The sequence below is a fragment of the Crinia signifera genome, chromosome 6 (genome assembly GCF_055691185.1).
Source record: "Crinia signifera chromosome 6, ASM5569118v1, whole genome shotgun sequence".
In the NCBI taxonomy this organism is placed as follows: Eukaryota; Metazoa; Chordata; class Amphibia; order Anura; family Myobatrachidae; genus Crinia; species Crinia signifera.
Genome location: NC_139222.1, coordinates 265,248,805 through 265,262,882, shown reverse-complemented (window position 1 = coordinate 265,262,882; position 14,078 = coordinate 265,248,805). Strand labels below are relative to the sequence as shown.

The 14,078-nt window shown below is 44.1% G+C and overlaps 1 protein-coding gene across 1 annotated transcript in view; it reads left to right on the top strand.

Annotated features, from left to right (window-relative positions):
• The window catches only part of PTPRE (protein tyrosine phosphatase receptor type E), a 174,544-nt gene that overhangs the window by 126,007 nt on the left and 34,459 nt on the right, over positions 1-14,078 (top strand). The window contains exons 5-9 of the mRNA XM_083149514.1: positions 5,934-6,070; positions 9,305-9,395; positions 12,479-12,555; positions 12,670-12,706; positions 13,722-13,819. Coding sequence (XP_083005640.1) covers positions 5,934-6,070; positions 9,305-9,395; positions 12,479-12,555; positions 12,670-12,706; positions 13,722-13,819 — 440 coding nt within the window. The remainder of the gene's footprint in view (positions 1-5,933; positions 6,071-9,304; positions 9,396-12,478; positions 12,556-12,669; positions 12,707-13,721; positions 13,820-14,078) is intronic.

The following is a 14,078-nucleotide window of genomic DNA, read 5'->3' as shown; positions in this document are numbered from 1 at the left end:
AAAACAGTTTAAACAAAAGAAGATTAATAAAATAAGTAAAACAGTTCACCCTGATCATGCAGACCCCCCCCTCGCCCGGCCCAAACCACCTCGTAAACCAGATCAGGGGGCGGTTAGTCAGTGACCCTTTCCCTGCTGCTGCCTAATAAATGTTTTTTTAGCCCTGTAGTTGTCAGGATGGGTCTGTGTTCTAATAATAATCTTGTCTGAATCCTCGCAGCAAAGCCTTTCTGATATGTTGACATGATCCCGTTTCTGACATTATCCATGTATTTATATATGCAGATTATTATTGCATTTGTGTCCATTTGGGACATTGGGAGTGATTCAGGTTGATACGCTTCTAAGCGTATTCGGTCCGGGGACCGATGTTTTGGGTCTGTGCATGCTTATTGCCGGATATAAGCATACGCAGACCCAATGTGCGAACGCCTTCGGCAACTTTCACAGTCACCGAAGTGTTCGCACACAGCTGGGCGGGTAGTGGGTGGCGAGGGGGCTCTTGCATGGGGATACCCAGCAATTCCTTATCATGCCCACAAAAACTGTGGGTGTCCGCTTACGAATGCAGGCACCGTGAAGCCTGTACGGGGCATCAGCGCCTGCCCCTATTCTCGCCCATCTCCAGCCCAGATAAGTCAGATAAGACTGACTTTTATCTGTGGGGGGGGGATCGACCACCATCGAATTATATTTTTTGTTGCCAGCACACTCACATGGGAATGCATTTGTCAGCGTACTCATCCATTTGCAGCCATTCCATTCGGTCGGTGGAGGGGGGCAGGCGTTCACTACCCCAGCATGCAGCGTTTACCCACTCGCTAAGCAGCGAAAGAATGCTAGCGAGCGGACCTGAATCATAAGTTTCTTACAGAAATTCCCGGCCCGCTGGTAGGAGCACATGAATACACAAATGATATAAAGGGTTACTGTGATTATATCTGAGAATGCCTAACTAGATACGGAAGATGGCAGAAATCTTGTGACATTTGGATGGAATAATTATCCTCATCCGTCTTGGAATCGTTAGCGTTGCGTTGCCTGCATGTGGTGCATCCTGTTTCTGTAATTGCTATTCAGTGGTAGGGCATTAACATTTTCAGAAGCTTGCGATAATGACTCGTAAACTGTAATATGTCGGATAATCAGATCTAATGATTTCATCTGTTCACTTCTGAGTCATTCCTGGGTCCTGACAGCGTGTCGTACAACAGTAGCCGTTCTCTAATGGAGAGTAAATGTCCTGAGACAGACTCCTGTTTAGCGCCGGAGACCGTTTGAATCTCTAGGAAGCCTGGATTGGAAGAAGCAGACCTTTACCGTCATACATGGTTACATAATTAGACCTTTATTAGATTGAAAAGACAACAACAATTAAGTTAGTCTTTTTCCTACTTGCGTGCCAGCATTCTCCGTACAGTTAATGCAGGAAAATAATCAGTTTCCGCAGATATTTATACTGAAGCATCAATTTTCTGTCATCATAGTTCAACATTCCTGCACAGTACAACGTGGCCGGCATTACTTCACTATATACAGAGCCTCCCGTTACGAAAACTTCTCTGGTAGGGAAACTAAGGGGGGTTATTCAATTTGTGACAATGTTTCCCGGTGGGGGAAATATTGGCACTCACCTATTCAATGTTGCTGTTAAAGACAGCATGGAAGGGTGTCAGATCCGACTTTTTTAAAAGTCTGATCTGTTTTGTCAGAAACGGCCACAGATTTTCGAATTCATGGCCGTTTTTTTTTTTTTACAATCCGTGGCCGTTTACTCTGTCCCATGGACTTTCCGACACTTGACAGTCGTAACATTGAATTTGACTGTTGAGATACTGTCGGATCAGACGTAAACGGCCCGGGATTCTGACTGTGGGGACATTCCAACAGTTGGAATCCTGGATTAAATACCCCCTGGCCCCCCCATACATTAGGCCGACTTGTCCTTAGGACAAGTCAGACCCAATTCTCCTGTGAGCCGCCCGGGAGCTCCCCGGGAGGCTCATATAGAATTTGGCACTTGATGAGCCAAATTTTACATGTGATAATTCGCTTGCGATTTATCACATGACGGGGAGCAGGGGGCCGGTGGTGATCCTCATCAGGGGGAGCAGTGGGGCGGCAGCGGGTCCCTAAGAGCTTAGCTGGTGGCGCCGGCGAGTGCTGACCTGGCCGGGCGATGTGATGATCACAGATATCATTCAGCAGCGCTGCGGGACGGGACGTGCAGTGGCGCGGGTATTAGATTTTTAAAATACCTGTCAAATGACTGGCCGTTCTCTGATCGCATAGTGTATGGGGGCCTTAAATTTTTACTGCTCTTACTGTAAAGAACCCTTTATATAAGTTTAAAGGGGATATATATGGATGATCGCGGTGGGGATGCCAACGTTCAGAATACTAATGCCAGCATTTCGATGAATGAAAACAGTTGGAATTCTGGCATCACCATCTATATTAATGTTGGGATTCCAGCGCCGGTCTCTTGGTGGTAATTGGGATGCCAGCGTCGGTATTTTGAACAACATCATCCCCAGTGCCGGAATGCTGAATACATCATATTTTAATGGATCTCTGCATTACATATCCCCCTGCCCCTGTAAAGAGTATGTTGTTTGAATATGTATTACCGCAGAACAGTAATGACTGTGATCGCTACACTTTTCCCACTCCTGGGACTAAGGGGAAGATGTATGAAGCAGTGATAAGGGAGGAGAAGTGATAAAGTTCCTTGTACTTTATCACCGGCCAATCAGCTCCTGACTGTTAAGTTACAGGCTGGGTTTAAAAAGGGAGAGTTATGAGCTGATTGACCGGAGATAAAGTACCAGGCACTTTATCACTTCTCCTCCCTTATCACTGCTTCATACATCTACCCCAAAATTACCTAAGCAGCGGTTTTAATAAATATAATAATAGTAATCCTAATCATCTGCAGCAATTGTATTAAACACAAAACAGAAGTGCTTTGCTCCTTAAATGAATGATATTTTAGATAAGGGAGCTTAGTACATTCACCCTCTACAGGTTCTTCTAATTCTGTATCACCGCGCCCCCGGGTTCTAGATCAGCTGGCACATATGCAGTACAGGCCTGATTGAGGAGCTTTACTTGCATATGGCGTATTGAAATCGTGTTCCTTTTCTTCCCCTACATATGGCTGATTATAATGTGATCGCACATTATAGAACATTCCTACACTCTCCAATATTGTCGCCTTTTTGAACGTATGTGACCATCTGCTAATGAAATGTGTTCAAGTGAAAAGATGTATTTATGTAATCTAAAGAAAAACAGCAACCACTTGTTCAATCTGTCTTCATAACTTGGGTAGAAGTTGGCAGTAAAAAAAAAAATTCAGTACAGTATATAGACATTGCCGGCATCGATATACTGAATGCGGCATCCCCCCTGAGTGTTATCACAAAATTAAGGATGAATCCAAAAGAGGCATCCTTGTTGATCTTAATGAAAACGGCACATGTTGAACTGCTATGAAGCCACTTTCACCTGAGGTTCTGGAAAGTCTTATTGGCGTGTAGGTGGTGGTGGGGGCAGTAAGCAAAAGTTTTGTTTTTGTTGCCGAAAACCCTTGCACCAGCCCTGGCTAAGTTGACTTGTAGCAATTTTTGTAAGGCGTCTTAACATAGTTGACCAAGACTAGTTGGTGGCAGAGAGGGGCGTGTGAACGGGACAACCAATAACAAGGTGCAATTTCCTGGTGAATGCTCATGATTGGCCTTCAAGTTCCCATTTTACTCCTGCTGTGCTGGAAAACGTTCCCCCACAGTTGCCACCTTAGTAAAATATTTTTTAGGTGGTTTTACAGCTTTAACACGAGTATAGAGACAATTGTCTTACATTACATAATATATAATCCATTGGAAATGCTTACCAAGTTTGTGGTTAGGGACTACGTATGCTTCAATTTATATACTGCAATAAATCTCATCACTTATTGTAAACTGAATCATTGACCCTAATAATATTTTACCTTTATGAATTTATTAACTACAAAGTGCCTGTGTGAAATGCATTATACAGGCCATGTCAGCACTTGTTGTCTCTCTTTTTCAAGGAATTTTATTAGGAATTTAAGCAAGTTTCCCCGTAAAATATATATAAAAAATAAAAATAAAACAAACCTGTAGCAAATTCTTTTAATTCTTAGTTGAGAACATGGACACGCTCAGCGATCTGGCACAGTACCAAAACACACAATGCCGTGTACAGACAAAATGCATAGTTTATAGCTCAAGCCTGTATATTTGTCTTTCTGATCTCTGCTGCGCATTCAGGTATAACACATTTATTAGAAGTCATACCCAAAGACTTTCAGTCACATCCCTATTTATTTTAAGGACACATTTCAAAATGCTTACCCGGGATTCAATACATACCCAGGATTCAAATCCATGACCTTCCATATTGCAGTCAGAGACCTTACTCAAGGAGCTGTTAGCTCCTGTATGGGAAGTGAGAGAGTATTTTGAAATGTGTGCTTTAAATGTGTGTGACTGAAGATGCTTAGGTGATGCCGGGAATGAAAGAGGAGGAAGTTGCAATTTGGAGACATTAAATCACCACATAAACGGCACATCATTTTTCAGGTGTGTGTGTTTCAGAATGCATTATGTTCTCCTCTTGCACCTGTGTAGTAGTGTGGTCGCTCCCTATAGGACCTGCTTCTCGAACCCCCACCTCACCAATCACTGCCCTGCTAGACACGAAACATGGAGAGATCACTGTGAAAATGCATACCTCCCGACAGTCCCGATTACAGCGGGACAGTCCCGATTATCAGGGCCTGTCCCGCTGTCCCTCCCGCGGCCAGCAGTGTCCCGCGGTGAGGGGGGGCTTTTGGGAGTCCCCCCTGTCAGCTGCTAAGCAGTGGGGAATAAGCACTGTGTGCATGCGCACAGCGTCTATTCCCATAGCCAGGGGGCTGGGGGCATGGCTAGAGGCTCACAGAGCCTCTGGGTCATGCCCCCATAGCGGCAAAATGGGGACGGGGAACCGCCACGCCCCCAAAACTAGGCCACGCCCCCGAATTTTCCAGCTGCGTCCCTCCTCGTACTCCTCCAAAGTTGGGAGGTATGAAAATTTCCTGTACAAAAAGTGGTGGTAGCTTATCATTCCAGCTTCCTCCTGCATGGTGCACCTAGGCCAGTACAGTATATAATCTCGGCAGAAGTGTCTACTTGCAACGCCCTTGAGTGTGACACAGATCTGCTATACTGTGTGCATTGGATACCGCTATCCCTCTCCATAGTAGTTTTTTGTCATCTGGAGATAGCATTACCTATCCAGGGCCAAGCTTGGTAAGTCTGGCATAGAAATCAATGGGATCTGTAGTTGCAGTTGAAAATGGAGGGACAGTGGCAGATATCGGAGATATATGCTGCAGTCCCTCCATAGTACTTGCGGGGGATCCTTTATATTTGTGGCCGGCACATTTCGAAAACAGCACTTTTTAGGGAATATAATATAGTGACCCAGGTCATGCCTAAATAGAGCTGGTTGGCATGTTCAGCAACGATTAGCCATGAAATATCTCCAAGCATCCATCGCTAGACAGAATACCCAGGCCCAGTGTGAACGGTGACGACCCGAGAATAACCCTGGGTAAGCAACCTAAAACCCGTCTCTGCCCCATGATCTGTGTCCCAGGTTGGAGCCAGTCCATCGTCGGGTTGTAGGTGTGACAGTGGTATTAGCTAGTAGACAGAGCAGGGCCCTCAGACACCATCGAATAGGGATGTGAGGTTCCTGTTTTAGGTGCGCAACGAGATTAAGATATCCAACGAGAACTATGAAATTGAATCATTGCTCCTATGTCCAACTTAAAACTTCAGTATATAAAATATATTTCTCTCTAACATTAGTTGTTGCTTTTTATATGTTTGTAAATCTGTCTTTTCTCTCCCCTACAGAACAGCAACGAGTGATGTTACTCAGCAGCTCGCCCACTGTTATCAAGAAATACTTCCCTATTCCAGTAGAGCATCTAGAAGAGGAGGTCAGAGTACGATCGGCCGATGACGGAAAGCTCTTTCGGGAAGAGTACAATGTGAGTCTGCAGTGCGGATGGAAACACCTTTATGCTCCTAATCAGACAGAATAGCGCTTACACTCCCCTTTATTTACCGACCTACTTTGCGGTGTACTGTTCTCAAGCCTTCGATGACCCATCGGTCCCATTCATTCCCCGCCACATTTACGGGTTCCTTCATTCAGCCTAATACAAACTTCAGAATTTACCACCGCCACTCGTTGGGGCAGATTGAGCTAAGCACAGGAGCAGCTGAAGCCCGCTCCAGCGGCTTACAGACATGAACTAAGAGATGGCAGATTAAACTTGCAGCCTATGGAGGCTAATTGAATCTGCCCCACTGTCTTAATGATGCTGCAACCTATATAACACTCTCACCCGTCACATAAATCACCACTGCATTACCTACTACTGACTTCCGCACTGTTCTCCAACATGCCATTCGCTACAAGCACACACGCAATACTGATATTGTATACAAGGAATTTTTTGTGGATACAGTGCAGCTTCAAGCATGGTGCAAGAGGGATAACAGGGGATACATACATTGCATCAGTTGCGCATAGAAATGTCAATTCACATGTTATGATTTACAAGGTTAGACAGAGCAGTTAGGTGTTTAGATTAGCAGTATTTTAAAGTACATTGTTCAATAGCTGTTGGGAAGAAGATTTTTGCGGTTCTTGATGACTTGGCAGGGATGGACCAGACGTGTCTACCTGATGGGAGAATACCATACAAGTTCTGGCCGTATCCTACATACAGTATAATAATCTTCAGATAACAAACAGAACAATACTCAGACCATCCACAGATCTTTATAGGATTTACAACCACTCAATGTAACAGATACTACTGATAATTCTGCACCAAGTCATAGCAACCACAGTCACATAACTTGTGAGCAGAGAGGTTTTGAAGCACAGTTTTGAGCTCTATCTGCACTATGATATTATTCCTCTCCTTCCCTCTGATTTCACCTTCACCCTCTGAACAGTTTGAAAGCCATGTGACCCTGTGCCTGACAGCCATACTTGTTCTTAATCCAGAGAGATATTTTAAGAGAGATAATGATTACTAAGAGGGTCAATAAGAACATTGGGGCAGATGTATTAAGCCTTAACAAGAGATAAATGCAAGGGTGATAAGGAGAGATAAACTTCCAGCCAATCAGCTCCTTACTGACTTTTTTCAAACTCAGCCTTTAACATGGCAGTTAGCAGGTGATTGGCTGGGCGTTTATCTCTCCTTATCACCCTTGCATTTATCTCTTGTTAAAGCTTAATACATCTGCCCCAATATATGAAAACTTTTTTTTTCTACAGAACTCACTGCGCCCTGAGCAGCAATAGGAAAAACACCAATGAGGGATATTTCAGTCTCTCAGAAACATGAAAATATAACACAAAGAATAGGTATTTCTAGATGTGCTCAATCTCCAAATAAATGCATGTAATTACGTGTCCAGGGATTATGGAACAAATGGAAGGGTACATTCACGTTCACTTTAAAACTTCTTGGGAAGATTTTCTCATATACAAAAAATCAAACAGAAATTATACTCATAGTGCACTATTTAAAAAAAATTAATAATTTAATTCCAAAGGAGTGGTATCTCTTCTGATATGGAGTTGTGATGTCAATCCGTACGGGGTACATCATCCTGGTGGTGTATCCTCGCATAAAGGTTGGCCTAACATCAAAGAAACCTTTATAGGAGGATACTAGGGAAGCCAATCCTGGGGCATTTTTTCAATCCCGGGATTCGGGTTTGAAAAATGCTCAATCCCGGGATTCCCGGGATTGGCTTCCCTAATTTGAAAAAAAAAAAACGCCCCGGCCACCATGCACATTCACAGAACTTACATTTGCGGGTGCTGGGTGGGTGGGCGAGCGTGCAGATATTGCTGGGAGCCGGGTGGGCTGCAGGTATGTCCGCTGGGCGGGTGGGCAGCTTCAGCTGGGCGGGTGGGCAGCTTCGGGTGGGCAGCTTCAGCTGGGCGGGTGGGTGGCTGGGCGGCTGGGTAGCTGTTCGGGTGGTCGCGTAGCTTGGCGGGTGGGCGGGCGTGTGCTGATAAACCGGGTTGCTGGGTGTGTGGGCGGCTCCGCTGTGTGGCCTGCGCAGCGTGACAGCTGACCTCATCACGCTGCGCAGGCCGCACGCCGGGTATGGGAGAAGCCGGGCAGTGTCTGAGCGGGTGCTCAGACGCTGCCCGGCATTAGACTGCACATGTGCAGTCTAATCCCGAAATCCCGGGATTGGAATCTGCAATCCCGGGATTGAAATCCCGGCATTTTGGAGGCCAAATCCCGGGATCCCGCCGATCCCGATACCGGGATTGGCCAGCCTAGAGGATACACCACCAGGATGAAGTAAGCATTGATGTGACCATATTTACAAAGATACCTTTATATGGTTGGTGTTCACATAGTGAATGTAAGCTTTCTGTAAGCATTCCTATTTGCTTCAGCACAAAGGGTGACCCCCATATCAGAAGAGATACCACTCCTTTGGAATCAATTTATTCATTAAGAACCTTTTTATTTAAAAAATACTACACTATGAATATATTGTATTTTCAGTTCGATTTTTTTTTTTTGTATATGAGAAAATCTTCCCTAGTAGTTTTGAAGTGAAGTTATATACCCGTCCATTTGTTCCATAATCCCTGGACACGTAATTATACTCCTTTATTTCAAGATTGATTGATTCTTATTGTTATACTTTCAATAGGAACCATGCCTGCTTGAAAGGTACTTAGCTTGCTATTTAAACACAAATAAACTGTGCTTTAATAGTGATTGTCACCCTTTTACACCTCATCTATAAGATTCCCCCACTGATGAAATGAACATTTTACAAGGACTAAAGGATTGTCCAATGAATGCATTAACGATATTTATATATCAGATCAATTAGCGCTGCAGAGGGTGCGGAGATGAAGCTTCCGGCTCCCAATGCCACAGATGGGTTATTCGCCTGAACATTTAAATATAACAGTCAAACATTGTGCAAAAGGATCATTTTTGCCAATAGGACTGGATACGACGGCAGGGGCTGGCAATGTAAAACAAAGCCATTTGTTGTAAAATGTGCTGTGTGTGGCAAATCAGTATACAGCTTCCAGTAAGAGTGTGGGATAAGGGTAGCGATGGAGATAGGATGGACCCGGCGTGATATATGGTTCTTGATTGATAGTAGTCATAGTACTGGAACAATATTAAGGTTTTTTGTTTTTTTCCCCCCAACAGTCACTACAACCGGGGAATTTGCAGGGATCACTTGAAATAGCCAATAAAGAGGAAAACAAAGAAAAGAACCGATATCCAAATATTCTTCCCTGTAAGTTGAAACATTCATTTACAATGCGTACTATGGGGTACATTTACTACAGCTTCTAAAATGAAACGAGGTGCTGTCTATAATTCAATTCTATTCAAGATGGGATGTTTCCCATAGCAACCAATCAGAATCTACTTCTTATTTATTTTCTAAACAATATTTAATAGAATCTGATGTTTGCCCATAGCAACATCTTATCTTCAATAGAACTCCCACCGAATTACCCATTCACATCAGCCATTTTTCCCGGGTTGGCTTCAGGAACAACCCAGGTGTAGTGCTGGTGTGAATGCGCCCGGGTCGAAATCCCGGGAGCCTTGCCCCGACATATCATCCCTGGTAGCTACCAGGGTTGTTCCCGGGATCTTCCCGGGGTATGGTGCGGTGTGAATGGGTAACCCGGGTCCCGTTCAAATTATGGAGGAGGCAATGCTGTCCGCTCCAAGCGCTGCCGCCTCCCCCGTCCCTTGACTACGCGCCGTCGCTCCGCCCTGCCCCGTGCTTGTAGACCGCAAATGTCGGGGCGCTCCTGGAATGGACCCCTGTCCTAATTCTGGGTACGACCCCGGCATTTGCGGTATGAATGGGGGTATTAGCAAATAAATCCCATAGTCTCATTTATAATATAAAAATAGAGCAGTAAGGCAAAGTGGACTTACACCTCAATTTATAATGTCACATTTATTTTGCGCTTGCAGAAAAAAAGACAAAATTTCAGGGAGCACCGCTTTACTCTTCGGGTAGGTTAGGCGAGTATTGCGTTTGTCTGTCCTATTCGGAGTCGGCTCCAACTTACCTGGATCCATCTTGCTCCTATCATGGGGCTGGTGAAAGTGCTTATATTAATGGTGGCAGTTATAAAACCCGCATTAGTTGAATGGATACTGCCATTAACATAAAAAAGTGAATCGATTAGTAAATGATACAATATCATTAATGATTTGGCTGGAACTCCTGGACAAACGATATAGTAAGTACACAATGGTCGATTTTTACAAACGATACGGTCAGTGGCCACATTCAGGAATACAAAGTCTAAGCAATATTTAAAAATCTCCCTGCGTGCTCAAAAGATCCGAAGATGCGACCAACAACCGGCGGGAGCATGCATCTTCCATCGCATGTTGCGTACGCACTGTACGATTTGAGCGATTTGGCATTCCGATTGTTCGGAATCGTCCAAATCGTTACAAAAATGCCTAGCGTGTACCCAGCTTCATTGCTAGTCAGTCTGCCTCGCAACATACATGTTCTAAACTTCCAAGGGTTAAGAAAATCAGCTAGTTGATTATTCCGCACTTATGGCAATGCAGTTTGTGTAGGTGTTAATTCTAAATAGGGAGCTATAATTATCATGGAGGGAGTGATCTGAATGCCATATAAAGGCTTTTTCATTTAATTTTCTTGTAATTATGAATAATGTAGGTAATGTCACCCTGCTGTAGGCAATAATGAACTGTCAAGGTCACTGGGATCTTCCATAGTGCATTGCTACAGGTAACAGTTAGTCTACCGGAAACATCCCAAATATCTGCTTTCCCTGTTAGAGACGTGGCATGTTAGTTCCCGGGTGTTTAGAAGTCTATAGGATTCTTTACGCACTGACGGTAAACAAGTCAGTGGTCTCTGCAAACACAACACCATGAGTCTATGCTTGTGTCCTGTCCCTCTGTGTATGGTCACTACACTGTAGCGACAGTCACATGAGGAGGACACACTGATGAATCACTGGGAGCTTCCTCCTGCGGTCACTGGGTGAGGAGCACATTGGTGACTGAGAGCATATATCGGAGATTCGGGGATAGAAATATAATAACCACTTATATCCCTACTGTCAGTGACCGACACATTCCATGCATAGTGACTGTAGGTGGAAGTGTGTGTGTAGGCGTCGGTGTTTTATCATATAGCACGTGTGTTGATTTACTGGAGAGAGGATTAAACTGGTCCACAGGGGTACAGGGATATCTCTGGTGGGCCCCACTGCCTGAGGGCCCACCTCCTCATGGCAGTTACCTAGTGGAGCAGGGCAATAGATAAACATGGGTTCTTGTTTAAATTCTATAAAAATGACACCAAGATTTGCCTAATTGTTAGCCAATTGTCGGTGGTGGCTGACCACACCCCCTCTGGATGACCACACCCCTTAAGCATGGGCAAAATAGTAGTGCAGTATATTTTGATTCAGCTTTGTTAGCTAGGCAAAAAAACATTCAAATGGGCAAAACCATGTTGCACTGAAGGTGGGGCTGATATATGTGCAAAGAGAGAGTTAGATTTGGGTGGGGGTGTTCAAACTGTAAGCTACAGTAAATTGCAGTGTTAGAATAAAGCTGTATATCATCTGTGGGCTACATGCAGAAGCATCCAGTATTAGGAGAAACAATATAAATGTATTTGCTCCCCTTGCATGACAAAATGGTTTGTTCCATACACACAATGACTTGCACTTTGCATTACTGAATCTGGCCCATAGTGGTCTCTTTCTGTGACCTTGGCAACTACATTCTACTGCGACAAATGCGAACGGTTTGCAAAACTTACATGCATGGGTCAAGGTACAGCCTCCAATCAGGTTTGCAGCTATCGATTATCTAGTAGGGATGGCCATCGATCATCGATGTTTACAAAATATTGATGGTTTATGGCCGATGCCAAATAGTTTTGACATTGAGGGGGGAGAACCAGATGGTTTCCCACCATCGATGTCGAGCTTAAACAAATAGTTTTGTTTTGCTTTTTCCTGGGACACGGAGCATAGCTCCGCCCAGGACACCCGTGAAGCCCCCACCCCCATATTCTGATTGGCCCACAGGCCAATCGGTCAAAGACAATGGATGACCATCAATATGTAAAAACATCAATGGTCATCCATTGCATAGTTATGTACTATCGATGGCCAGTTGCACTTCTGCCATGGATGGCAAACATCGATGGCAAAGGCACCGATGGCCATCCCTATTTTCTAGCTGTTCTATAACTTGCCATTCAATATACTTTATGACTGCTATAAAGGTTCTAGAAAGCTCTGTCATTCCCCGGTTCCGCTGTCTGACTGTCGCAGTCACATTGTCTCTTTGCAGATGACCACTCCAGGGTTGTGCTGACGCCAGCGGAAGGATCCGTATGTTCAGACTACATTAACGCTTCATACATAGATGTAAGAGCTGAGCCGACCATCTGTCTTATGCTGTCCGTGCTCTGTTCTGTCTCTTCTCACTCTCTCTCTGTGCGCAGCCTACTTGTCTTACGATGTTTGTTCCTGTCATTCCAGGGCTATAAAGACAAGAATAAATTCATAGCGGCTCAAGGTAACTAACAGCCTTGAATTGGCTCGCTGGAGCGCCTCTTCCATTTCACCGGGGTCCTATTAAAAATTACTTGTTTGTATACCCAAGAAATTAATGGAATGAACCAGGCGGCTACTGATTAACACAGAGTTGCTTAAGCATAACACTAAGCATATATATAAATATACAGCAATAACCTTCTAAAGGGAAGGATATAAATACACTATAAATTATAACATTTTAAACAAGACTATTTGCAAGAGGCTTAAACCGTGAGCCGTTTCCGCTCCCTTGCCTGTCCGTATATGGAGAAAAGCATGGTAAATCTCATTTACTTGTGCTTTGGAAATGATCCTTTTCATGTGCATCCTGATTCATAAAAGTAGAGAAAATAAACTACATTGATCTAAAAGTATGTTTAGTAAATACTGGTAGGAGATAAAGTCCCAACCAATCAGCTCCTAGCTGTCCTGTTACAGGTTGCATTTAAAAAATGACAGGAGCTGGTTGGTTGTGGTCTAGAGCATCTACTTCCTTGTCCTGTAGGCCCTGCCCCCTTTTAATGACCCCAGTGCCCCAGGATTGTCCTATGGGCTTCCTTGTCACCCTGCACAGCAATATGTCTAGGGATAACATTTCCAAGGGCTTTATCTATTGCAGCTCCTTATATATATATCAGCCAAGTATCTTTATATTTTACATTTCATTTATTTGGGTGAATTCAAATATTTAAATTCAATTATTCTTTGTTTAAATGGAAGTTGGGTTTCTTTTATGGTTTTTCTTAGCAAGATTTCTACCACTTGAGCTATTTATAGCAGCAGAAACCGGTTCTGTGATGCGTATGTTTGTGTGACTTACACAGGTTTTTATGGTGGCACGCATATGTGTCACAACACACGGGTTGGGCACCTGACCATAAAATAATAGCAAGTGGGTGCAGCTAAGCAGGGAACTCCTGGCCACAATAGAAAGGTCACTGCAGTGTGTATGTACGGTGTGCGTAGAAGTCCTATTAACGCTCTCTTCACTGCAGGTCCCAAACAAGATACAGTCAACGACTTCTGGAGAATGATCTGGGAGCAGAAGTCTGCGACCATAGTCATGCTTACCAACCTGCGGGAGCGGAAAGAGGTGATCGCCCTGTCATTTGTAACCTAAGGTTTCCTGCACGAAGCCTTCCGTGTAATATCATTTTTCTTTTGTGGAGTCTGTTACAAAGTCCAAGTATTGTACTAGGGGGCGAGGCACCAGATAAGAAAGCTCTGGTGTATGACTCAGGGCTCGTCCTGTCAGACTAACCCAAGGTGATGATGTCATAGTGTGTCACTCGGAAATCATGTGATTTACCATAATGTGCTTTTGCTGGATTTAAAGTCCACTTTATTATATG